The 24,629-nt window shown below is 26.3% G+C and overlaps 10 protein-coding genes across 10 annotated transcripts; 5 read left to right on the forward strand and 5 right to left on the reverse strand.

The window, feature by feature from the left end:
• Nucleotides 1-204: 204 nt before the first annotated feature.
• Nucleotides 205-7,197, reverse strand: FG386_001489 (ring domain at very C-terminus of large protein; the record flags this gene model as incomplete). Its single annotated transcript, XM_067340882.1, has 1 exon — nucleotides 205-7,197. The coding sequence occupies one exon, from the start codon at nucleotides 7,195-7,197 to the stop codon at nucleotides 205-207; it is 6,993 nt and encodes a 2,330-aa protein (XP_067197230.1).
• A 732-nt stretch (nucleotides 7,198-7,929) lies between these two features.
• On the forward strand, nucleotides 7,930-9,615 carry FG386_001503 (phosphoprotein phosphatase; the record flags this gene model as incomplete). The annotated part of the gene is made up of 1 exon (XM_067340896.1): nucleotides 7,930-9,615. The coding sequence occupies one exon, from the start codon at nucleotides 7,930-7,932 to the stop codon at nucleotides 9,613-9,615; it is 1,686 nt and encodes a 561-aa protein (XP_067197244.1).
• Nucleotides 9,616-9,902: 287 nt separating this feature from the next.
• FG386_001514 (DNA-directed RNA polymerase II) lies at nucleotides 9,903-10,610 on the reverse strand (the record flags this gene model as incomplete). The annotated part of the gene is made up of 2 exons (XM_067340907.1): nucleotides 9,903-10,337; nucleotides 10,512-10,610. The coding sequence occupies 2 exons, from the start codon at nucleotides 10,608-10,610 to the stop codon at nucleotides 9,903-9,905; spliced, it is 534 nt and encodes a 177-aa protein (XP_067197255.1).
• A 353-nt stretch (nucleotides 10,611-10,963) lies between these two features.
• FG386_001525 (uncharacterized protein) lies at nucleotides 10,964-14,800 on the forward strand (the record flags this gene model as incomplete). The annotated part of the gene is made up of 1 exon (XM_067340918.1): nucleotides 10,964-14,800. The coding sequence occupies one exon, from the start codon at nucleotides 10,964-10,966 to the stop codon at nucleotides 14,798-14,800; it is 3,837 nt and encodes a 1,278-aa protein (XP_067197266.1).
• Nucleotides 14,801-15,060: 260 nt separating this feature from the next.
• FG386_001536 (uncharacterized protein) lies at nucleotides 15,061-15,832 on the reverse strand (the record flags this gene model as incomplete). The annotated part of the gene is made up of 2 exons (XM_067340929.1): nucleotides 15,061-15,174; nucleotides 15,326-15,832. 2 exons carry the CDS (start codon nucleotides 15,830-15,832, stop codon nucleotides 15,061-15,063), a joined length of 621 nt encoding a protein of 206 aa, XP_067197277.1.
• An 886-nt stretch (nucleotides 15,833-16,718) lies between these two features.
• Nucleotides 16,719-17,147, forward strand: FG386_001547 (40S ribosomal protein S16; the record flags this gene model as incomplete). The annotated part of the gene is made up of 1 exon (XM_067340940.1): nucleotides 16,719-17,147. The coding sequence occupies one exon, from the start codon at nucleotides 16,719-16,721 to the stop codon at nucleotides 17,145-17,147; it is 429 nt and encodes a 142-aa protein (XP_067197288.1).
• A 602-nt stretch (nucleotides 17,148-17,749) lies between these two features.
• Nucleotides 17,750-20,041, reverse strand: FG386_001558 (N-ethylmaleimide-sensitive factor (NSF1)-like AAA ATpase involved in vesicular transport; the record flags this gene model as incomplete). Its single annotated transcript, XM_067340951.1, has 1 exon — nucleotides 17,750-20,041. One exon carries the CDS (start codon nucleotides 20,039-20,041, stop codon nucleotides 17,750-17,752), a length of 2,292 nt encoding a protein of 763 aa, XP_067197299.1.
• A 249-nt stretch (nucleotides 20,042-20,290) lies between these two features.
• Nucleotides 20,291-20,839, forward strand: FG386_001569 (uncharacterized protein; the record flags this gene model as incomplete). The annotated part of the gene is made up of 1 exon (XM_067340962.1): nucleotides 20,291-20,839. One exon carries the CDS (start codon nucleotides 20,291-20,293, stop codon nucleotides 20,837-20,839), a length of 549 nt encoding a protein of 182 aa, XP_067197310.1.
• A 664-nt stretch (nucleotides 20,840-21,503) lies between these two features.
• Nucleotides 21,504-23,654, forward strand: FG386_001580 (uncharacterized protein; the record flags this gene model as incomplete). Its single annotated transcript, XM_067340973.1, has 1 exon — nucleotides 21,504-23,654. The coding sequence occupies one exon, from the start codon at nucleotides 21,504-21,506 to the stop codon at nucleotides 23,652-23,654; it is 2,151 nt and encodes a 716-aa protein (XP_067197321.1).
• Nucleotides 23,655-23,857: 203 nt separating this feature from the next.
• On the reverse strand, nucleotides 23,858-24,517 carry FG386_001490 (uncharacterized protein; the record flags this gene model as incomplete). Its single annotated transcript, XM_067340883.1, has 2 exons — nucleotides 23,858-24,385; nucleotides 24,440-24,517. The coding sequence occupies 2 exons, from the start codon at nucleotides 24,515-24,517 to the stop codon at nucleotides 23,858-23,860; spliced, it is 606 nt and encodes a 201-aa protein (XP_067197231.1).
• Between the last annotated feature and the right edge of the window lie 112 nt (nucleotides 24,518-24,629).

Here is a 24,629-nt window from a genome sequence, read left to right on the forward strand (position 1 = left end):
ATATATATATATATATATATATATATATATTGTTAGACACTTAAATGATCTAGTTTCACCTAAATAAAGAAAAAAGCAAAATAAAAATAAAATATATTATTGTGAGTGCTGCTGAATTACACCTAGTACACTCGCATTTAAATAAACTACAAATAAAAGGCTAATAGGGCGCCACAAAATAGCTAACGGGTATATTTTGTGATGTTAATTCATAATGGAAATGCAAAATGGACATGTAGTTTTATTTGATGATCTGAACCATTTATAAATACACTCAGAGTGGAATATGTTTTTACATGTAGAACATCTTTTTTTAGGCAAAGATCTGTATTGGTGATGAACAATAGAATAGCAAATAAGACAATCCTCAATCCCTTCTAGAAATAGTGAAATGTTGTTAATCCATGTCAATATAGCGTGTGTTACATTTTTGTATCTAGTAGCTTTTATAACAGGAATAAGCCAGTTTGAAATTTGCTTTTTTGATATTCCTGAAGCATTAGGGACGCTAATTTTAGGTATTACTAAAGGATGACATTCAGAAAACGTGAATGTAAGTGTTGCACTGAATCCTCTTTCTGAATAGTCTACTTTAACTGTTCTAGATAGATAATTGTGATTATATGTGATTTTTTTGTCTAAGTTTGATAATTCTTCAATTATAATTGGAATATAGTTTACCTCAATCTGTACTATTATTGGGGAAAAATAATTAAGTACTAGTTTTTGTAGCGTTTTTTGTATTCTTTTATTTTTGTTACATAGCCATATTTCACGAAGAATTCTTGGAAAATATCTTGTTAATGATAATATTATTCTTGTCGTCAGAAGCCAAGTCAATGTTAAATTATTGGAACTCCATATTCCTTTGTTTTCAATATTTGATTTACATTGCTTACTTGAGTAATTTAAATCTGGAACAAGTATATCTTCCAAGTTACAAATAAGTAAATTTCTTCTTTCTATGTTTGATGCATGTTTAAATAACTCAATCCAATTTATTTGGCTTGTTGAGTCATATGCGTATGAGTTAATGCCTTCATTTTCGTAAAAGTAATCATCCAGTATAACAAGTGTTTGAAAAGATAACTCTACTAGGACGTGTATAAGAGGCAATTCAAATGTTTTATTCACGTGTTCTTGAATGTTGTCTCTTTTAATTAAGTCTCTCAATGAATTGAATGTTGTATTTTTAAGTGTAATATCATCTAATGGTTCAAATGAACAATCTTGACATTTTTTGTTATTAATCATTGTTAAAAGTGATTTGCAAATTGAGATATCGTCATCCTCAACGCATGATGGAAGAAATTCATTCTTTTGTTTAGAAAACAGGTCTACTTTATAATCATTAACTGCTTCACCAACCAACAATGGTTTTAGTTCCAATAAAAACTCAACACATGGAGTTAGAGTTTGCTTTATAGTTTTAATATTTGAATTTTCTGAATCAACACATATTACAAAATCGTTAGATATTAGTTTAGGTAACATAAAACACCAACAACCTAATCTTTGAGATAAATCCATATAAACGAAGTTGTTTTTACTTGTATAATTTTCCTCTTCATCATAGTCACCTATTTCAATTGAAACTACATTTAATGCACTTAAATAAGTTTCAATTAGCTGTCTAGATAAAGACGGTCCTATTAACCTTCTCCAGTGCGATGCAATTACATAAATCCCACTTTCAAAATTAGAATTAAAGTCCAATTTACAATCTTCAACCATTAAATTCATACCATTATTTTTATTTTTTGAATTATTCAAATTTTTGAATGATTCGTCGTCAATATTGTTATTTGTGTATTTATCTATATATCCATCATAGTCCTCGTTAATTTCATTATCCAAATCATCAATTTCCCTGTTCTTCAATATTAAATAATCTTTAATGGTGTTTTGAAGTTTTTCTATACTTAAAATTGCAGTTTCCAAATCATAATATTCATACTGAACATTGTGCCAATTGTGTTCCTTCAATATTATTAAAACAAATGAATGAAGTTCAATTGAGTAAGTGGTTAATAATCTTGATATCTCCATTGCATTTCCCTTGATTGATCCTAAATTAGAATCAGAAATTGACACAATCCACTTTTTCCCAGAAATTTCAGTATTTTTGATTCTTGAGCTGTGATCTAATATAAACAACATCAAATTGTCAAAATATGTATTATTCGCACTCAAAATCATGTTATACATTGTTGAAATCAATCCAAGTACTTTATCGTAGATTTCTATAGTGTTAGCCTCAATTGGAATTGTTATGCTACTAAATCTTAGTTCATCTTGTAAGTTTTCACATTCCTTATTTAGTCCAGAGTAAATTACTGAAGATAAGTGCAAAGAATCTAATACAATATTCTCTATTAAACTCGCATGTTTACTCAAACTTTTTAGTACTAATGTTAAGTCAGTATTTTCTACAGTTATGTTTTCACTATTTTTGAAATCAGCAAAATACTTCGTGCTTATTCCAAATGCACAACCTACTAAATAGTGAACTGTTGAGGATACTCCTATTAAAAGCTTTGAAATGTCAAAACTAATAATGTCCCCGTTTTGATTATTATATTCATATTCAAATCCAATAGTGTCAAATACAATGCCGTTTTTTAAATTAGTGTCCTCAATAAATTTACTAATAATTTTTATTAAGTTACTGGATATATTTAATTTTATACATACCAAATTTTCAAAATGTTCGCCTTTTTCATCTGAAAAAGTCACAACCTCTAATTCCTTAATTAGTTTTTCAATTATACTAGTTACAACATGTATTTTATCGTAAATTAAGTTCATGAATTTTTTATCTTCAAATTTATTTAATATTATTAATATATATTCAGCAAACATTTCCATTATCGATAATTCATTTAAATTGTTAGAAAACGAATAACTAAATAAACAAGACTGATATTTATCAAGAACATTAGTTGCCAAACCAATCAATTCATTGTGTTCGTTAATATTTTTGTCAAATAGTATATCACAGTGGTCCATTATGAATTCAAATAATTGAGAATTGTTTTCAATATTTATATTCTCAATCAAATACAGAAATGATTCTTTTATATATAAATATTTGTATTCAATATTGTTCTCAAACAACTTATATATGTACTTATAATACAATAACAATAAAAATTTTGTGTATTTATATAAAACTGTATCCATGTTTAAATCTAGAAAAGTATTTGCATTTTTAATAATATTTTTAAATTTGAAACAATTTTTAGTTATTCCTTTATTAATTAAATACTCACAATATTCTATTTCGTCTTGATCAGATTCACTTGTTTTTACTATGTTGCTAACCTGAAAGTATTCTTCATTATAAGCTAATTTGAAATCAATAAACTTAACAGTATTTGAATCAATCATAAATTCAGAAACTAGTTTTGATATAAATATATCCCTTAAATTCGAAAGTATGAATGCTTCATTTACGGACAATTTATTGTCGTATTTAAGCCTAAATGTGTTCTTTATGGGATATACAATTGAACAATAGTCGTATTCAACCATTAGTGACCTAAATGATTTGTATGTTCTTAAAAAATTACTTATTTTAAACCCTGTTCTTACTGAAAAATTATTTCTAATTTTAAACAACTTAAAATGGTCATAGTTGGATAATATGTCACTTAAACGGTTAATAATTATCTCCAAAGTGGTTCTCTCAATTAATGAGGATTTTTCAGAATCAACAGAATGCTCTTCGTTATCGTTATGATCCATGAGATAAATATTTGCATTTCTCTCAATAAGTATTACAATTTTTGTAGTTGAAAAATTGATTTCCTTTTCCGATTTTATTTCTGAATCTAAACTAAGTCCGAATACTGTATCTAACAGCATTATCTCAAGCCTATTTATAATACATTCATAAAAGTCATTAATATGAATGTATGAATATAAAAAAACGGAATCAATAATTTTAATAAAGTTTTTTAATTGTGAATTACTATTACTTTTAATATCGAACATGTTTTCGTTATTTGAATAAACCAAAGTGGTAATTAAATTATTTAAAAACTCATAGGAAATATTGTCATTTCTCTTTAAATACTCAAATGTAATGTCTTTCAGCTTTACTATCTCATTTAAATTTAATTTCTCATAACTACCTTTTCCTTCATTCAAATATTTAAACCTGATTGATATATAATTTTCAATAAAATTTGCTAAATAATTGTAATTAAAGTTTTGAAAACTAGTGTCAAATTGATTTTTTAAAATTTCAATAAATAAATTGTAAAGATTGTCTTCTATTTTGGTTTTTGAATTAATATCTAACCTCTCTATGTCAAGTTTTCCTTTTTTTGTTAAGTTGAAGCTATTGCCAATGAACATTTCATTCTCTTTATTTAGTATATTACTCAATAAAGTTACCGAATAACTACTCGATCCTTTATGGTTTTTTAGTACAAAACATATTTTATTAATCAATAATTCACAAAATGAATTTATCTTTATATTATGTTCATGAGTTATGCAATTAATAGAATTATATTTTATTAGCTTTTCATGGATAAATGATAATATAATAATAAAATTAGTAATATTTACTTGAGAATCTTTTTTATTTTTGTATAAATCAGCGTTTAATATTTCAACCAGGATACTTTTTTCACGTGATTCATACTTGCTTGAAACTGCTATAAGTGAAACAAATATGGAGTCTGTAATAAAAAGAATCATGTATAAGTTATCTATTTTTTTGTCTAAAATGTCATAAAAATAATCGCCAATTATAGAAATAAATCTCTTATAATTTTCTATTAATACATTATTTAACAAATAAATATGTTTTTTAGTTACATATTCTACTCCATTTATTAAAACACTATTTATAAATTTAGAAACTAAAAATGAATTGTAAACAATCCAATTAAAGTCAAGAATGTCAATGTAATCACTAGGACCACTGTTACATGAACTAAAAATTGTTTCTATTTTGGAGAATAACTGAATAATTGATTTTTCTAAAATGCATAAAACTGAATCAAAAAACAAATTTTCTGCTTTAACTAATGTCAAACATCCACTTAAATAAATCTCCCTATTAAATGTGATTTGATTAATGTTATTATTTTTCAAATTAGGTAAATAAACAAAGTAATATTTATTCCAATATTCACTGCAAAAATCGATCAAATTTTTAATGCAAGTGTCAAGTTTTCGAGTCTTACATTCTTCTATAGTCCAATTGTGGTATTGAATTGAGTCCAACATCATATTAGAAAATTGTTCGTTTAACTTTGTTTGAGCCTTATGAAAGTTTGAAGAACTGTTATGTATTGATTCAGATTTTTTTAATATTAATGAAAATACCAAAGGAATCCAAATTAGCTTAGAATAATAATCAAACAAAAAATCTTTAATTTCTGTTTCCTCAATAGATATGTTTGAAATTCTGTTACATAGTACAAATAAAATCATAGTATAGTATGTTTCTATGGATTTGTTTAATATTGAAAAATTAGAGGTTCCCAAAAATATATTTTTTGCTTGAATGATTTGATCTTTGTTTTTGATATGGTCTGTATTATTATAAATATTATCGTTGTTTATATTCCTATCTTGATTTAAATCATTGTTTGTGTTTAACCTAATCATTGGGAATATAATAATAAATGGAAGCAGGCAAATCAATGGAAGGGAGTTGTTATTTAAATGTTCATTAATAAAATACACAAAATCAGTTATAGACTCAAAGTAAAAGTCTTTTTTGTTTAATAACTTCATAATCTCACATAAGTGACCATCATTTGAAAAGTAATTATTTTCATATGCCTTAAATTCACCAATTAATATATCAACTGGAATGGAAGCAATTATTTGTGGCAATTCAGAATATATAAATACTGAACTTAGTTGATTAGGTTTACACAAACATGAATACAATATTTTTGAAAAATGTTTTATGGGAGACTTGAACTTCTTATTTTGCTCAATTTTCCATATTTCGGGGAATAGTCTTGAAAGCATCAATAACAGTTTTGGAGATACAGATTGAACATTTGGGTTTGATGAATTTCCAAAACAATTAATTACCGATATAAAAATATCAGTTATTGTTGAAATATTAAAAAATATACTATTGTTTATATGTAGATTTTTAAATTCAACAAACTTCATTGAATTGTATATAATTGATAATGAGTAAGTTATAAGTTTTATTGCATCAACTCTAACTACACTGCTAAATGAAGAAGATATAAACTTCCAAATTAAACCAGGTTGCAACGTATTCCAAGTCAATTTTATTTTATTATCTACATAATAGTCAATATAATCGGGCTTTGAATTAAATATTAAATAAGATGATAATAATAATGAAAATTCATTTGGCCTACTATCTTCGTTATTCATTTCATATACTTCAAGTACTTTTCTTAGTGATGCCAATGATGTAGATATTAGACGGTCAAAAAGTTCTTCCTCTTCTGATTGAGAAGAAACATTTGCGTTCAATTCGCTCTTTATATTATTTATATTACAGCCCAATATTCTACCATATAAATCAAACATCGAAGAATCACAGTGATTTATAAGTCTAATTATTTTATCTTTGTAGTTATTCAAATTAACATCATTACTACTTTCCTTTTTTATAAATTTGTTTAAACAATCATTTGCAGACTTTAATACATCAGGTTTTGGATCATTGCATGATAACCATAATGCAGGGAAAAACAGTTTACAATACTTTTCAAATTTTTTACCACCAACTATAATGTGCAGTAGTAATAAACATTCATTTGAAAGCTTTCTTACATTCACGTCAGAATCGTAAACACCAAGTCTTATGTATATATATGTAAAATTTGATAATACAGGGTCCCAATCAAACACAATATTTTCATCTAAGTCAGATTTAATTTTAGTATCATTTATTGAAGATATTATGTTTCTGAGCTTCTCTTTAAAAGTAATCAAGCCTTTTAAACGAGTTGAACAGTCCTTTTTGGAAATATTTGCAAAAATGGGAACAAATAAAGGGTGCAACAGTGACGTGTTTAGTTGATCATCATCATCATCATGTGTATTATTCTTATTTCCAAATTCATTAAATTCTGTAAATATTCCCCATAGTGAAGTTGCTACTCCTGCTTTGTTATTTTCACCTAACAGTGCTTTAGCCTTTGAACTATTTATACTACTCTTTCCTTTACCCTTAGACATGCTTCAGGCATCATTATAATATTGAATATAACGTATTTCACTTCCTAATTAAATTCTCTAACATTAAAAAGGAATTGGCGCGTCTTCTTGTTTGAATTAAATACAGTCCCATTACAAATTATTTTAGTGAAGGGCTGTCCAAAGTAATACTTGAATATATTCTTTTAATAAAAAAATTTGCTTGAAAGTCAGACTTAAAGTAGCACTCATTGCATATTGTTGTAAATTTAAGGTATTTACAACACTTTATATGAATTATTATTCACATTTTAATATCATCTTCCCACTCTTTAAAAATATAAAATGACATGCCACTATGGCGCTACATACAGGCGCCACAGTTGTTATAATTTGCCTTAATGGCAAATTAAATGCTCCCGAATTCAATTAAAATATGAATATATAATAAAATACATTAAATGCAATAAGTAAATAAGCAATTGACAAAATTATCAAGTTAACTAAATTAAGGTAGTAATTATAATATATATAAATAGATATTTCATACTAGAGTTATTGTTATTTTTATTATTATTTTCACATTTACCATACAGTGATTTATGTTGTGAAATAAATTGTGTATTAACGCAATTTAATATTAAAATAATTGCTTAAGCTGAATAAATACTATTTAGTTATAAATATAATTTTAAGTTTATACATAAGCACTGTATGTATATACAAATTTATATATTTGTTTCTATGTTTTCATAAAATAAAACAATTAAAAGAATGACAGATGAGAACACAAATCAAACAAATGAATCAATATCTGAGCAGTATAAAATTAAAGGAAATGAATCATTTAAGGCAGGGAAGTACAATGAAGCCATTGAATATTACACTATGGCTATAAATGTTTCTTTTTATAACAAATATGATAGTGAAGATGAAAGAATAGATATTAACAGTAATAATGACGAAAATAACAATTTAAGTGATAATAATTTACACATATATTATTCAAATAGAGCTTTATGTCATATTAGAATGGAGAATTTTGGTTCTGCAATAGAAGACGCAGGTGAAAGTATAAGGCATAGTCCAAATTTCTCAAAAGCATACTATAGAAGAGGTATAGCTTATTTTAATTTGTTAAAGTATTCACTTGCAAAAAAGGACTTTATGAAAGTTTTAAGTCTAACTGAAAATGATAGAGATGCACAGGCTAAAATTAAAATGTGCACCAAATTAATAAAGCAAGAAAGGTTTTTGGATGCGATATCTACAGATAGAACTAAAATGATCCATGAGACATTAGATCCTAGTTTTTCTAATTTCAAAGTTGACGAAAGTTATGATGGACCAGTTTATGTTTCAATATTTGAAAATATAGATGATAATGCTGATAAAGACGATGATACTGTCAATAAAAATGAAGAAATCAACAAAAGTGATATTTTAAATTCAAAAGTAAATTTTCATCAGAAAGAATTATATTTACCAAAAGAAGTAAAGACTCCTTTAATTAAAGAATCGTTTATCAGTGAATTGATTGACTATATAAAGGTACCAGAGAATAGATTACATAAAAAATACGCATATATGATAGTATACGATTTTATTCATGTTTTAAAGCAAGTTGCACCAAAGCCTTTAGTAAAAATAGATATAGGTAAACAAGAGCACATTACTGTATGTGGGGATATTCACGGACAATTTTATGACCTATTAAATATATTTGATATAAATGGAATACCTTCAGTTATAAATAGTTATCTTTTTAATGGTGATTTTGTAGATAGAGGATCTTTTTCAGTAGAAGTTATTCTTGTATTATTTACACTTAAAATAATGTATCCATATCATGTACATTTAGCTAGAGGAAATCATGAAACAAAAAATTTAAATAGATTATATGGTTTTGAAGGGGAAGTTTTGGCAAAGTATGATTCTGGTTTATATGATTTAATTAGCGAAGCGTTTTGCTTTTTGCCACTAGCTCATGTAATTAACGACAAGGTATTTGTTGTTCACGGTGGTTTATGTGAAGAAGACAACGTTACATTAAAGGACATTGAAAAAATACATTCAAAGTGCGAACCACCTGATTCAGGTCTTATGTCTTCCTTACTTTGGTCTGATCCACAGATTAGAGAAGGTAGATCCCAGTCGCCTAGGGGTGTGGGTTGCAACTTTGGACCAGATGTTACTTCCAATTTTCTTGAAATAAATAATTTAGATTATATTATTAGAAGTCACGAGGTTAAACAACAAGGATATAGTGTTGATCATAATGGAAAATGCATTACAGTATTTTCAGCTCCTAATTACTGCGATTCAATGACAAACAAGGGTGCATTTATTAAAATACATGAATATGATTTAAAACCTAACTTTGTTCAATTTGTCGCAGTCCCTCATCCTCCTGTACCCGCAATGAAATATGCGAATTCAATGCTTTCTTATGGGATTTAAAAGTATTTATTTTCAACATAAAGGTAATTATCAATTAATAAATATTTAAATATGATTAAAATTGACTATTTTTCCCTATTATTGTTAACTTGAAATTTAGTATTATGTAATAAAATAAAAAACAATAATTTGACCAATGTCTAATACGCATATTAAATTTGAAAAGATAAAATTTTTAAAAAAATAATGGTTTTCTAAATTTATTTTTTTTTATATAGTTTCTACATCTACTTATTATTCATTTCCATTTTTCTGGTTTTTATTACCTTTCCATTCTATTTATTTGTTCAATTAACGTCATCTAAGGGTCCAAGATAGTCGCTTGCCATTTCAGCAACTGCAGAAAGAGTCTCGTTGTTAACACCTCTTAATCTAAGACGGACGTTCGAGTATTGTTTTATTTGTATTTGTGTCTCTGAATCTATATATGCTCTAGTACCCTCTCCATCAATTCCGCTCTTATAGATCATATTTTCAGGTAGTGCCGATTGACTTACAAATACTCTTTTCAAAGGACCACAATTAACAATTACTCCAAGTTCATTTACACTTTCAACCACACCATCAACAACTTCCCCTTTAATTGGTCTATAAACTATTGCTTGATATTTAACTGGAACTATTATAAGCCCCGTGCTATCTTGGACTCTCCCTGGCTCTTTAAGTATAATTTTAATTACGCAAATGACATAACCATATGGTGGTGCTCTTTGTCCTTCAACCTAGTGGTGTTTATTTAAAATTAAAATAGTACAAAATAAAATTCAAGACAATATAAATATACTCCTTTTTCTAAATACATCATTAATGTTTCCGTTATATTTCAGTTTTTAATGAGACTTATTAAAAACAATGAGGAGCAAAATCTGAAATAGAAAAAGGATAAAGAAACATACCTGATTTCTCAAAATGTCGTCAATGTATTCATTGTATCTTGGACCAAGTTGTTCAGGTTTTACTGATATATTTCTCCAAAGTTCAACAAAGAAAAACATTTACTTTAATTCATTTTATGATACAATCGCCTCTTTATTCCAAGAGTAAAAGGCAAGCTGTTGGCGCTATTTGCGAGCGCCCTTTTGTTCACATTTTTGGACAAAAATACAAAATAGCGATAAAGTGTGAAATGTTGAATAAAAAGATTAATACTAATAAAGAAAAATATGGTACGGATAATGATATTATTATTAATAACCAATAGTAAAAGTTCTTTTTTTAGGATTATTTACATGTAATAACAAGTTGAGTATATATATATATATATATGTTACATTTAATGGTTTAATGTTGGTCGTAAGAATATCAACAATATAAATACAAAACTGAGAAGGGGTGAACGACATTAATAATGCAAATTAATGAAAGCAGTAGAATGAGAAGATTATCTACATTAGAGTTACTTGAGTCACTTTATAATGATTTACAAGAAAATTCTGGTACCGGCATAAAAAGTAGTGGTGACATAATTGAGAACAGTGGGATAGGAATATTGAAAAATTTACATGGATCTAAAGATCCATTTGGAGTATATAAAAATGAATATTTAACACATATTAAAAGTAATTTAAAATCAAATAACCCATTAAGTTGTGTAATAAGAAGACTTATAGAGGAATTATTTTCGATAGTAACAACAGTAAGGTATCCTATCTTACTTACACCAAACTTGTATGTTATATATATTTCATTTCTTTGTGAATTGGGAATAGGAAAATTGCCATCTATTTTTTTAGATACATATGAAGGCAGTATAGAAAACTTTGATGTAAACTTTTTACCTTTATTGTTGGAAGTATACATTAGAAGATCTCCATTGTGGGGTTTATTAAAAAATATAACTTTTTGTGTTGATAATATATACTTAATGTCTTTAATTATAGTAGACAACACTAAATTAAATAATGAATTTAAAGAATTACAATCAATAATAAAAATTAGCGACAAAGACTTAAAGACATTCAATTTTTTGCCTTTATTTTTTGCAAATATTGATTCACTTAATAAGGGATATAAATCAGGTAGATATTTATCGTTTTTAGTCAAAGATAAGAATACAAAATCAATTAAATCATCAAATTCAGTAATTTTAAGTGAAAGTAGTAATAATATATCTTTTTCGCTGTCATCTACTATCAATAAGATGTTCGGGGTTCAGGAAAAAAGTGTAAAAAAATCATCTTCTGGGAACAATAATACTAACGGTGATTTGATTGGGGCTATTTGCAATAAATCTCCGATTTCGAGGTTTGGGGTAAAAGGGATAAAATCATCCGAGTATAATTTGGAAGAGAGCAATATCAATTTCAGTATATTAGACAACTTTTCACTTTGCAGACTGAGTATATCACTAATAATAAAAGTATTCAACAGCTTTAATTTTTCTGTAAAATATGATAGTAAAATAAACGATTTTAACAGATTATTATTAAAATTGGAAAAAGGCATTGCTATAATTATATCAGGATCATATATAAATGATATAAATAACAATTATGTAAATATTGAAACAAACAATACATATGAATTTGACGGTACATTAACAAAAGACATATTTACCCTTTTAAATAAAGTGGATGAGTACAAGCCATTTCATTATTTACATTTTCAAGTTATATCTGGACTTAGAGTTTTTATAAATTGGTTTAATATTTTTTGTGGTGAAATGAATATAAATAGAAAAAACAGTGAATATTCTGGTTTACATGAATCAATTGTGCTTTACATAACTAGGATACTTACACAAATTATAAAAATAATTGAATTTAATATAGAATCGTCAAATAATTATATAAAAAGTGGCTTTAGTAATATTAATCTTGAAGGCAGAATGGAAAATTTGAACGAACCAAAATTAAAAAGTATAGTAAATTCAGTTGTTTCTGAAAATCCAACTATTCCAGAGTCTAAAAACAATGAAGAGGTGATAAATTCCAATACTGCAAACAAAAACCATGAACATATAAATGAAATATGTACAAGTAAAAAAAGTAAGGTTAACGATAAAATAAATTTAGTGGACAAATTTAATTCTTATATTGAAATAATACCTTCAGAAATTATATTATTAATTCAGGATTTAATAAAATCACAAGAATTTTCGAAGAATGTAATTAAAGACTTAATATTTGAATTGCACGAGTTGCAGGTTAAAAATATGTTAAACAACTCTAATTTTAGTATATCATCCTTATTTATTAGAACATTTGTAGAATATATTAAATTGAAAAACAAGGATAAGATTGGTAATGATTTAATAATTGATTCATGGAAATATATAATTGAGTATTATGTGCGTCCAAATATATTAGATAGTTACACAATTTATTTATTTTGTGAAATGGTATCTGATAGTAACGTAATAAATACATTAAACAATTTAGACGTAAATTCTTTCATATATAGTTACTTTGGAATATTAATTCGAATTATGGTGTATCATCCAGACATATCTTACAAAGCTATTTTAAGTATGATATTAAGCTGCATGAATGTATTATGTAAGCAGCTTATAGGTGATCCTTCAATATGGTTTGATAATTGGCTATATTCAGTTTTAATGATTATATCTATGCCACTAATGACGTTATTCCCACAGAAAATAGAGTCTAATATTTCAGAAATTCAAAAGTTAATATGTCACCTGAAACCAAACAATAGAGTTTTAAGTTTGCTGCTAAAACTATTGTATCAAGGAATTAATACTAGTAATAACATTAACAAAATTAATTTAAAAGACGAATTAAAGTCAATAATATGTGATTTATCTGTAAATATATTGCTAAAATCAATTTACAATAATAATAATAATTTATGCTCAAAAAATTCTCATTCACTTTCTTATTTTCACTATTATAGCGGAAAATTTCAAATGGAACTAAGAACTAAAACAACAGAAAATGAAATTTTAAATAAAAATTTTGATTTTAGTAAAATTTTGAGCATAACAGGTCAAAAATTGCACACTATAACTATGATTGAAAAAAGTTTATACATACTTGATATATTTGTTTTAAGAATAATAAATTACATGGATAATTATAAGATAATACTTAACATTGACGAAGAATCCTTTTTTGAAAAGTTGACTTGCTTTTTATCAGAAATATTTGAATTGTTTCCTTATATTTTTTATCAAGGTGGAGAATACTCGCTTGAACTGCAAAAAAGATTTTCAAAACTAATTTTAAATATATTTAAAAGAAAACCTGATATTTTGTTTGTAAATAGAGTGTTCAATAAAATAATTTCTTGTTTAAAAATAGAATTATATTCAAATACGTTATCTATATCGTCTTTATGTTGGATAATTGGACAAGTCATACTCCTAAAGTGTGGTGAACAACTGTTGATCATAAATGATAAAAAAACATTGGTAATAATTGAATCACTAAAACTAATATTAGAAAAATGCTATTTAAATTGTGTTAGTATATTTAATAATGTACTAGAATTATTTTCAGACAATAACATTTATTTTGATGACATTGAATACAAAAATATTAATCAAGAAAGTTACAATAACTGTAATGTTAATAATAATAATAATAATAATATTAATATCAGTACAAATTGTTATTACATTCCAAATGGTGGATACTACGAAAACTATAATGAGTTAAATGAACATTACGAAGACAGTTTGTCGGACACATATTCTTCTGATTCGTCCTTTCTATCTGATTCATCATTTAAAATTGATCAAGAAATACTTGAATTAAATAATGTGAGTACCAATTTATTAAACGAAGATTCTAAGTATGTATGTGAAAAAAACAATAAATTTAATTTTGAATACAGGAATTCTATCAATATAATTGAATACAATAAATACATAGAATATATGTATTTAATAGATACATCTATATCTTTACTATTAAAAATAGGAATTGTTAACAAACACTTTGCAACGGATATAATTAAAACATTGGAATTATTTCAGAAAAAACTTTACAGATTTTACTTTAAAGACGAATTTCTATTCAGTAAAAGTGAAAAAAGTTGCTATTTTTACGAATATATTCAAACGTCTAATATTATTGTTATAAAAAAGCTGAATAAATCTATAAAAACCTTGAAATTTCCATCAATGTTTTCATCAACTTTGTTTAATGACGGAAATGATGACTATAACGCTGCCAATTTTAGCAATTATCCTATTAATGGCTTCACTGAAAAGATATATTAGACTATCTGCAATAACACCAGTGTTAATACACACAACATTGTATTTAAAAGAGGTGTACCAGAAACAACTATATATATATATATATATATAGGGGAAAAATAATAACATCTGCAATTAAACAAAAGAGATAGAGTGGTAATAATTATTAAATTTTTTCTCAATTAATAGATGACATTTAAAAAAACACTAATAATAGTAGTTATTTTTATTCTTGAAACAATGTCTAAGGATTCACTGTTATGCTATTTCTTTAACCTAAATTAGTTTGATTTTTCTGCCTTCAATTTTTTTCCAAAATTCTTGGCCTCCAAAAGTTGCTTTCTAAGAGTAGCATACGCTCTGAATTTTTTGTCTTCAGATGTAATTGTGTAAGTCTAAGGTATTAAAAAAAAGTTAACATTGTAAAGATAAATATGAATATGTGCATATATAAATTCATTAAATACGATTTATTCATTAAAATTTAATTTATGTAAACCATAAATCAATGACAATATATACAACTCATAATGACAAAACACTTACCTTTTCTTTAATAGATTCTCGAACAACCGGGAAGGCCTTTTTAAAACTAACATTCTTAACTGACTTAAATTCTTGTTTAGAAGAATCATTAGGAATTCCTGCAAAACCCTTTTTTGTCTTTTTTCCTTTTCTTGGCATTAATATTATACCATTAATATAATTCTTAAGACGATTAACATTAACCTGAAATGTTTCTTCAGAAATATCAGTTCTTCTATGGTCAACAGCAATTCCAATACTCATTGCTGCCTTTTTATTAATACCACATGCAGAAAGCTCCTCAAGTGTAAAACCTCTTCCTAGACGAGTTTTCATATTATAACGTTGCGTTGGAGGATGTACTATTGGACGCAACATTCCTACAGGTCTAAATCCTGCTTCAGAAACCAACTTTTGACGAGCGATTCTTCTGCTCTGCTTTCTACCTGGTTGGTTGTACCATGTCTTTATCCATCTTTTATAGTTTTTACGATAATGTACATTTGGTATAACGTTGTTATGACGCATTTTTCAAAATTTGTACTATGTTACCTTATTTATACTTTTATAATTCTATTTTCTATATTATTAAGAAACTTGTTCACTACACTAATTTTAACTTTAAACTAGATTTGAGATAACTCTAGTGTTTTACTCTCAAATAAACTATGGAAAAGTATTAATAAGTAACAAAATATATACTTAATAGCTTAATATTTCCAATATTATAAATATTTCAATTTAAGTAATATCAAATAATGTCGACAAACTTTGTCTTTAAAATAAGTCTTTTCCGGTTATTTAAATTTTTTCCTTGATTTTTATTATTAATTTAGTTATTGCAATATATACACTATTTATTCTAACTTTATTTAATTATAATGACTACACCTACAGTTTTTTTATAGCTATAAATATTTATTAGTTGTACTTTTACTTATTGACTCAAATTGTTCACGAGACAAATTATTAAATTTTTTATTAATTAATATTAACAATCAATAAAGACATGATATTTTTAAATTTGTAATAATTTCTCTTAAATAAAGTAAAATTTTATTATATATTCGTATTTTAAAATGATTAAAAGAATTATAGGACGTTATTACTCTAGGCGCCGTCTCGAGACGTATTTTTATGTAAAATATATATATATTATTTTGGTAAGGAATGAATAAATATATGTATATATATTCAAATAATCATAATCGTTATGAAAAAAATAAATAACGAACTTAAATGAAAATCTTTTTTTTTGTGAAATCGGAATAAACTTAAATTAAGATTTTAGTTACTCTCGTTATCATAGCTATTTTGCGGAGGTTGAAGTTCCTTGATTAAATAAAAACCAACGAAGTGCAAAGAAAATATTACAATTGTGACATTTACCTGGACACTACTTTAATATAATAAAATGGAAGCTCGTACAGTTCAAACATTTGGTCGTAAGAAGAATGCTGTTGCAGTTGCATTATGCAGAGAGGGTAGAGGTCTAGTTCACTTTAATGGCAAACCATTAGATTTAATACAACCAGAACAATTGAAGGTTAAGGCATTCGAACCTATTCTATTGTTAGGAAAGGAAGTTTTCTCTGGTGTGGATATTAGAATCCGTGTTTCAGGTGGTGGTTATACGTCACAAGTATTCGCTATTCGCCAAGCTTTAGCAAAGGCTATTATTGCCTACACTCAAAGATTTGTAGATGAAGCAACTAAACAGGAGATAAGAGATATTCTTGTATCTTATGACCGTTCATTGGTTATCGCTGATCCAAGAAGATGTGAACCAAAGAAATTTGGAGGTCCAGGTGCTCGTGCCCGTATTCAGAAATCATATCGTTAAAAACTATAACATGTGGCTTGCATGTATTTTAGTCTAAGTGAATTAAATTATTCTGTTTATCGACTTAATTAGAAAAAGAGGATTCTTACTTTACTACTTAGATAATATATAACTGTTATTTTGATATTTAAGTGTCTATCTTCAAGTAATATTTTGTATTTATTATAAAAGCTGTTTAGAATATCATTAAAAATAATGCATTTCTACATATTTATATTACTTTTTTATTCATGCAATTATTGAATATGAATACTCATTATTCCTATATTTCTATTTGTCTATTTTACGCATTTAGTAGTATCATATTTCCTTGAATTTTTTTTTGTTTTCCTGAAATGAATTTAGCTAATAATAAATTATCACCTATTTAAGCTATTAAAATTATTAAATAATATTTTATTCCCTTATTTTTATTATAAATAATCGCAAATAAATATATTTTTACTACAGTCACCATTATAAACATTAATAGTTTAAATAATATCTTACTTTACAAGAATAAAAATGTTGGAATAAAAGTTTAAAAATAAATATTAAAAGAAAAGGGAATGCTATATTTATTTTCTATAATTAATATATAAATATATGAAAAATAATTTAAATTAAACAGTAGCATCATGTAATGAATTCAAAAAATCTTGACATGTAATTTCACTTGATTCATTATTGTTGTTCATATTAACTTCTTTGTTCAAATTATTTTTGAATTTATGTTCAACCAATTCTAAAGCAAATAATAATTTTTTAATAGGTACTGGATACTTTAATGTAAAAGATATTTTTTGCAATGTTTCGTTTGAAATAAAACACCCAGATTGATAATGATCAATTACCCTTGGAATGTCATGTGGTTCAACTGAAGGAACTCTAATTGACACATTAAATATATCAGCCAAGCCTGAGGAGTGAACAAACTCATATTCAGACGTTGTTGCTATTATTAATAGCTTTCTGTTTTTGGGTGCATTGTTTTTAATTAAAACCATGATAGTTTGTAAAACAATATTAGAAAACCTCGGTCCAATAGCAGTATAATCCATAATTCTCTCAATGTCGTCAAGTATAATGCAAGAAAGGTTGCTTTTATACGCATCATTAAATGATTTTCTAAGTTCTAATGACTTAATGTTTTCACTCATTCCAACAAAGTGAAGCGGACTTTGTAACTTAGATAATGGAAAATCACCACTATTTGAAATATATGCTGCCAATGCAGATTTACCCGTTCCTTTATCTCCATGTAATAAAACCGATAATGTACTTAAATGTTCATCTGTTTTTATTTGTTGTGAAAGACGCTTTAATAAATCAAGTATTTTGTTGAATTCATCACCTAAACATATAATACCACGAGGAAACAGTGTTTTCAATTCGTCTTCATTAGTACCGAATGCTGGTTGTACTTCATTCAGTGCTAATTTAAAGTCATCACGACATACTTGAATATGTTCAGCATCTATTGGCTTTGTCATATCATTCATATCAATATGTCTCTGAAATGCAAACGATGTTGCTGATCTAACTAAGCCTTCTAATTCAGCTCCAGAAAAATTGGTCGATTCATCCGCCAATTCATCGAGATTAACGTCTGATTTTAATCTCAAACTCTCTCTCATTTGCTTTGTATGTATTTCTAATATTTCTAGTCTGCCTGAAATATCTGGTAATCCTATTTCTATTTGAACCTCAAATCTTCCTGGCCTCAATAATGCATCATCAATTAAATCTAATCTATTTGTCATACCTATTAATAGTATATTATTTATGCTATTTACACCATCGATTTTACTTAATAATTGATTTACAACGCTATCACCAACACCTGATGAATTACTAGAAGTCGCACCTCTACTTTTACATATTGCATCCAATTCATCTAATATAATAATGTGTAATGATGAGAAATCACCTTTTTGTCTGTACTCTTCTTCAGCATCTTTAAATAAATTTCTTATATTTTCCTCACTTTGTCCTACGTATTTATTTAATATTTCAGGCCCATTTACTATTTTTGGTTCTCTTGCTTTTAAAACCTTTGCTATTTGCCTAGCTATTAATGTTTTACCAGTACCTGGGGGGCCATGTAGTATTAAACCCTTTACATGCTGTATTCCCAACTCTTTAAGTAATTTAGGAGGAATAACTCTACTTGCAAACGCTCTTCTGAATATTATTGAAAATTCTTCATTTAAACCACCTATTCCTATGTCCTTAAAATTGAAATGATGTCTAAATAACGTAGGAGCACTTCTATGATCATTCTGAAATCTAATTATTCCTGTTTTTGAACTAGTTAGTTCCACACTTGTTGAATCTAATACAATAAAATGTCCATTTTCACTTTTTTTAGATCCCCCATCAACTAACAATTTATCTAGTGATACTATCTCCCTTACAGTTAATAATAATAATAAATTCTCCTCTTTATGATAATATGATACTTTTTGTCCTGTAGTCAATATATTATTCCTGAGTAAATGTAAAATTCCAGGTATAAGCTTGTTTTCATCAAGTATTACTTGCTTACTTGAATTTACAAACATATCTACTTCAAATAATACTGTACCTGCTATTTTTTTAGCAGAATTATTACTTACATTACCATAATCTAAAGATTCATATCCACCTACCACCTCAACTAATATTTTCTCCCTTGATTCAATTAATGCGCATTGTCTGTGTAACTTATTTAGTGCTATCTCTCCAAATGTCACTCTGTCATCTATTTTAATATTTAATATCAAATTCTTCACTCTTAAACGCACTGTCCCATTTATTTCTTTTGATGAAACGTAACTTTCTATTGATTTGTATGTATCTGAACACACGTAGGCATTGTTTGTAAACGCCAGTTCTTGTGCCGGCAAATTGCAAGATACCAAACTAAACGACATTGTCAACGCAATCACATTTAAACATGCAAGCTTTAAATTTATTTTATCTACTCCTTTTTTGTCCAACCTACCCACATATTTTGCATTTAAATCGATGGCGCCATTTGGTGCCCGCCCCTTGCTTTTGATAAAATGTCAATCGGAATGTTTTCTATGAAAAATATAATAAAGTTTTAACTTCATTTTAAATGTAGATTATATTTGGAGATAGGAATAATATAAACAATTATTAATCAGTGCCTGATAAGTATGTTACATGAGTTTGATGGCTTGCCAAAGAAAATAGAGTATCTATTATCTGAAAACGAGCATATTAATGAATGTTATAAAGACTGTGAAGTAAAGGTGCTATATAAAAGTGATTCAGAAAAAATAATAAGTAAATGCGACATATTGTTAACAGAATTAAGAGTACTTATTATTGAGAATTGTGAATATAGCAGTTCTAATCTTAAAATACCGACAAAATTCAGTAATTGTAGATTTATTTACATTTCAGATATAATTGTGAATGCAATATCTACAACAGATGTTAACTCAAGCGATATTCCATACTTGTATATACAACTAGGAGGAGAAGTTGACGAAATTGTTGATGGAGAAAATGAAGATTACTTTGAATTAATTGAAGTTAATATAACTTGTAAGTCATCTCATAGTCAAAATACTGTATATTCGATGTTTAATTCTATTTCAGAGACGATTGCGTACAATGAACAGCTTAAAAATACGGAGAATGGTTTTCTATCGGATGAAGAGGTTTTTTTTTGTGATGAAAAACATATGGAATCAAATTAATACTTTATTGCTTTACTAGTGTGTTTTAATTAGTTTTTAAATTTTATATTGACTTTTTTAAAACCCTGCCTCGGTAAATTTATATAAAATGACTTCAAAAGAAATTGGACAAGCAAGCATTTATTTTTCAGATAATCATTTATTTGTTTTGAATAAAGTGAAATAAATAGAAAATTTCGTGATATTAATAGTTAATTATTTCATAAAAAATAAATTTACATGATACATGCATCGTATTTAAGTGCATAAATATGCCATTAATAGTTATTTGTGCTAGGCGGGGTGATCTTCAAAGGAAATGCATGCAGAAAGAATAGAGAATGAATGAAATGTTTAAATAATATTTTAAATAAATTTTGATAAAATTCTTTTTATTTGACCTCCCTTAGCTTACATATCTTTTTTTTTATGTGTTTATTTGTTTTTTAAAGATATTTTAATAGACTTACTATTAATTCAAGATCTGGTATTAAACTAGTGGCTAAGTCAATAACAAGTAATTTAATACATATAAATAAAAATATATAATAGTTCTAAAAATAAAATTATATATATATCAAATAATAATAACAGAATATTCTAATAATTTAAAGTATAACATAAGAGTTAAACAACAAAACAATAAATAATCATAAATAGATCCAGTCACTGAGTAACAGTGAATATGAAAAATAAAAGAATATTTAATTTTTTTATTTACTCGAATTTTAAGAAATTAATATTATTTATTATATTCACTGTTATATTAAGCGAAAGAACACGTGGAGTGGAATTTGACAGAAATATAGTACAAAAAGATCAAAGATATGTAAGTAAGAGATGTGGGGATACAACATGCGCTGATAAAAATAATAATTACTACACTGAAGACTATTTACTTGATTATGATTCAAATTCTGCTTTTATAGAGGACAATGTTAGTCAAAAAAGAGAAAAAATTAATAGTTTTATAAAAGCTCATTTAGATGATTTAGAATATAAAAAGCCAGGATCAACACATGGAAAAGGCATATATCCTAACAAATATTTTTCGTTTAGAGGAGCAGAAACTCACTCAATATCTGATGTTGATTTAGACGGATTATTAAACATTGATGATTACTATAAAAATAGGAGGATAACAAGAGGGTATAAAATAACAACAAAAGAATATGAACAGTTAGTTCCTCGTAAATATAGGTATGCAATTGGAGCAACAAAGAGGGATAAGTATTATGATACTAAAAAGGAATATGAAAAAAAATTAGTATTGATAATTACTCCAAAGAATTTTTTTGCTGATAAAAATGGTAAATTAGTACTTCTTCCTAGCCTTGCACTAAAAATAATGTCAAATTCAAAAGTATTGACTCTAGTTGAGAAAATAAGAAAAATAATGAATAAAGCATATCCAAGTTTTAGGATTGAAAAAATTCGTCATTTGAAAACAAAATTAATATTGGATGAAACAGTTTCTGAGTTTAAGTTATCAGACCTGAAAATAAAAAATGGTGATGAGTTTAGTGTTACATTCAAGGACATGCCTGAATTTTCCGAAGATGGTCAAATTCCCTCTATTGAAATTCAAGATGAAAAAATTAAATACGAAAACGAGTTATTTGATATAGACGATGAATTGCCTCTAACACCAATTGGGCCAGTTGATTTTGAAGACGATAAAGCACCAATACAACTCTCTGAGTATGCTACTCCGATTGAAAACATTACAGATAATAATGAATTATTGATTGACAATAGTACTATAGTTTATCGTGGAATTCTAGATGAGAAAGTGACCTATCCACTAGATAAAAGTTACAGGGTTAAAAATGACAATTATATTGACAACAATATAAAATTAGATTTATTCGAAGATTTAGACCGTAATTCAAAATACGATGATAAGTTAACTTTTAATAACAACATTGAATTATATACAGATGAGATTGATTTAGAGAAAGCAATTGAACCAGAAAAAATTGAATCAAATGAAGAGATAATGAAACTAGTCCCAGAAAATGATAAGTTTAACTGTAGCTATGAAATTCAGTTCAGGGTAAACAAAAATGGTAGTGAGATTGGACTTAGTTTAGATAAGTTGGATGAAATTGTTTCTGAGAGCAACAATGATACAATGAACTTCAATTTAGATAATAGTACTTTATTAGAAAAAATAGAAATTATTGAATTAGATGATTGTTTAGTAGGTATTTTACTAGATGAAATAGAGAATAAAGTGATAAAGACAAACAAAAACTATTCACTGATAGGATTAAAAGATTATTCAAAAAATATCAATTTATTTGATTATATGAAAACACCTGAGAAATCATTATTTGAAATTGGTATTAATCCAAGTGACAAAATAGTAGCATTAATGGATAAAAAACAAAGCGGAAAAAAGTCAAATGATTATTATGTATCAATTACTGAGCTTGATTCGATTAGAAGCAAAAATAAAGTCCCTGATGAACTAATTCCTAATAAAAATACAACAACATTATTGATTTATGTTGAAACACACACTAAAAAACCAGATAAAACTAAACATTATAATGTGAAAAGAAACATAACACTTGAAGATGGAACAAGTATCAATTTAGTTTCTTCTGGTACTGAAAGAAGAAAAATTGCTAGCAGAACATTAAAGCCATTTAGTGTAAGTGCATTTAAATACACTCCTATTAATTTCTTAATTAAAGAATTGAAGTATAATATGGACATGATCAAATTCAATAATGAAATATTTATATGTGGTGAAAAAATAATTAACACAAAAGCTGAAATTCCAATATCAACATTGAGTGGTATTTGTGTTCTACGTTTTAATATATAATATTAGTATTAGACATTTCTATTTGTTTAATTTCACTAATATTTAATAATGTCTTGATTATTTTCTTAATTTTTTCAACTTAAATAGTATATATAAGTTTTGAATTATTAAAAATAAATTATTATAATGAAAAAGAATTAGTTTAGTCATTTATTAACTATATTAAATTATCACTTTTTGGATTTTCGTGAACAAGTTTATAATCATCCCCCACACAAAAGATTCATGCAGTCATAATACCCTATAGAACAGCCGTATCTTTTGCACCCAGAAATGCAAAAGTCCTTTGATAGTTGTACACATTCGGCCATACAAGCTACTGGCAAATTAGATATTCCTGCAATTGTTGGCCTATTTATGTTGCATTCTCTTCCGCATGTTCTTATGAAGTACATACTTAAGGTTAATGCACATGGACTGTTTCCTTGAAAATTAAAATCACCGATGTTGTTTCCAGAAGATATTAACGACAAAGGTGTAGGTAGAAAGTTGATATCAAACTGTAAATTTCTGTTAAGGTTATTACTCTCATAGTAGTCAACGTATAATGCACATGAAGAAATCAATAAATTCAGTGAATTTTCATTATTTTCATTTAATATTCTATTATTTGAACATAATCTGTCATTGTATTTACTTATTTCGTTAGTTTCATTGTTGTAATTAAGCTTATTTGAATTTGAGCATAGAATTCTCAGTTCAATATACGAGATCAGTGAATGACAGCAACTCTATCACACATTTAGTTATTTATTCACTCATTTATTATATAATAAATTACTTACAGGATAAGGATTTAATTTAATTTCAGAAATTTTTAATTTTTGACATCTTCTTTCAATGTAATTTAATGTTGAATTCATTAGTAATTCATTTACATTCTTCAGTTATTTAATAAAAATAGTGTTTAAATTATTCAATAATGACGTTTATATTACAATGTTTTAGTATTAAGTCAACAGATTTGTTTTAAAT

This window comes from Cryptosporidium ryanae (genome assembly GCF_009792415.1).
Source record: "Cryptosporidium ryanae isolate 45019 chromosome Unknown contig_25, whole genome shotgun sequence".
Classification (NCBI taxonomy): Eukaryota; Apicomplexa; class Conoidasida; order Eucoccidiorida; family Cryptosporidiidae; genus Cryptosporidium; species Cryptosporidium ryanae.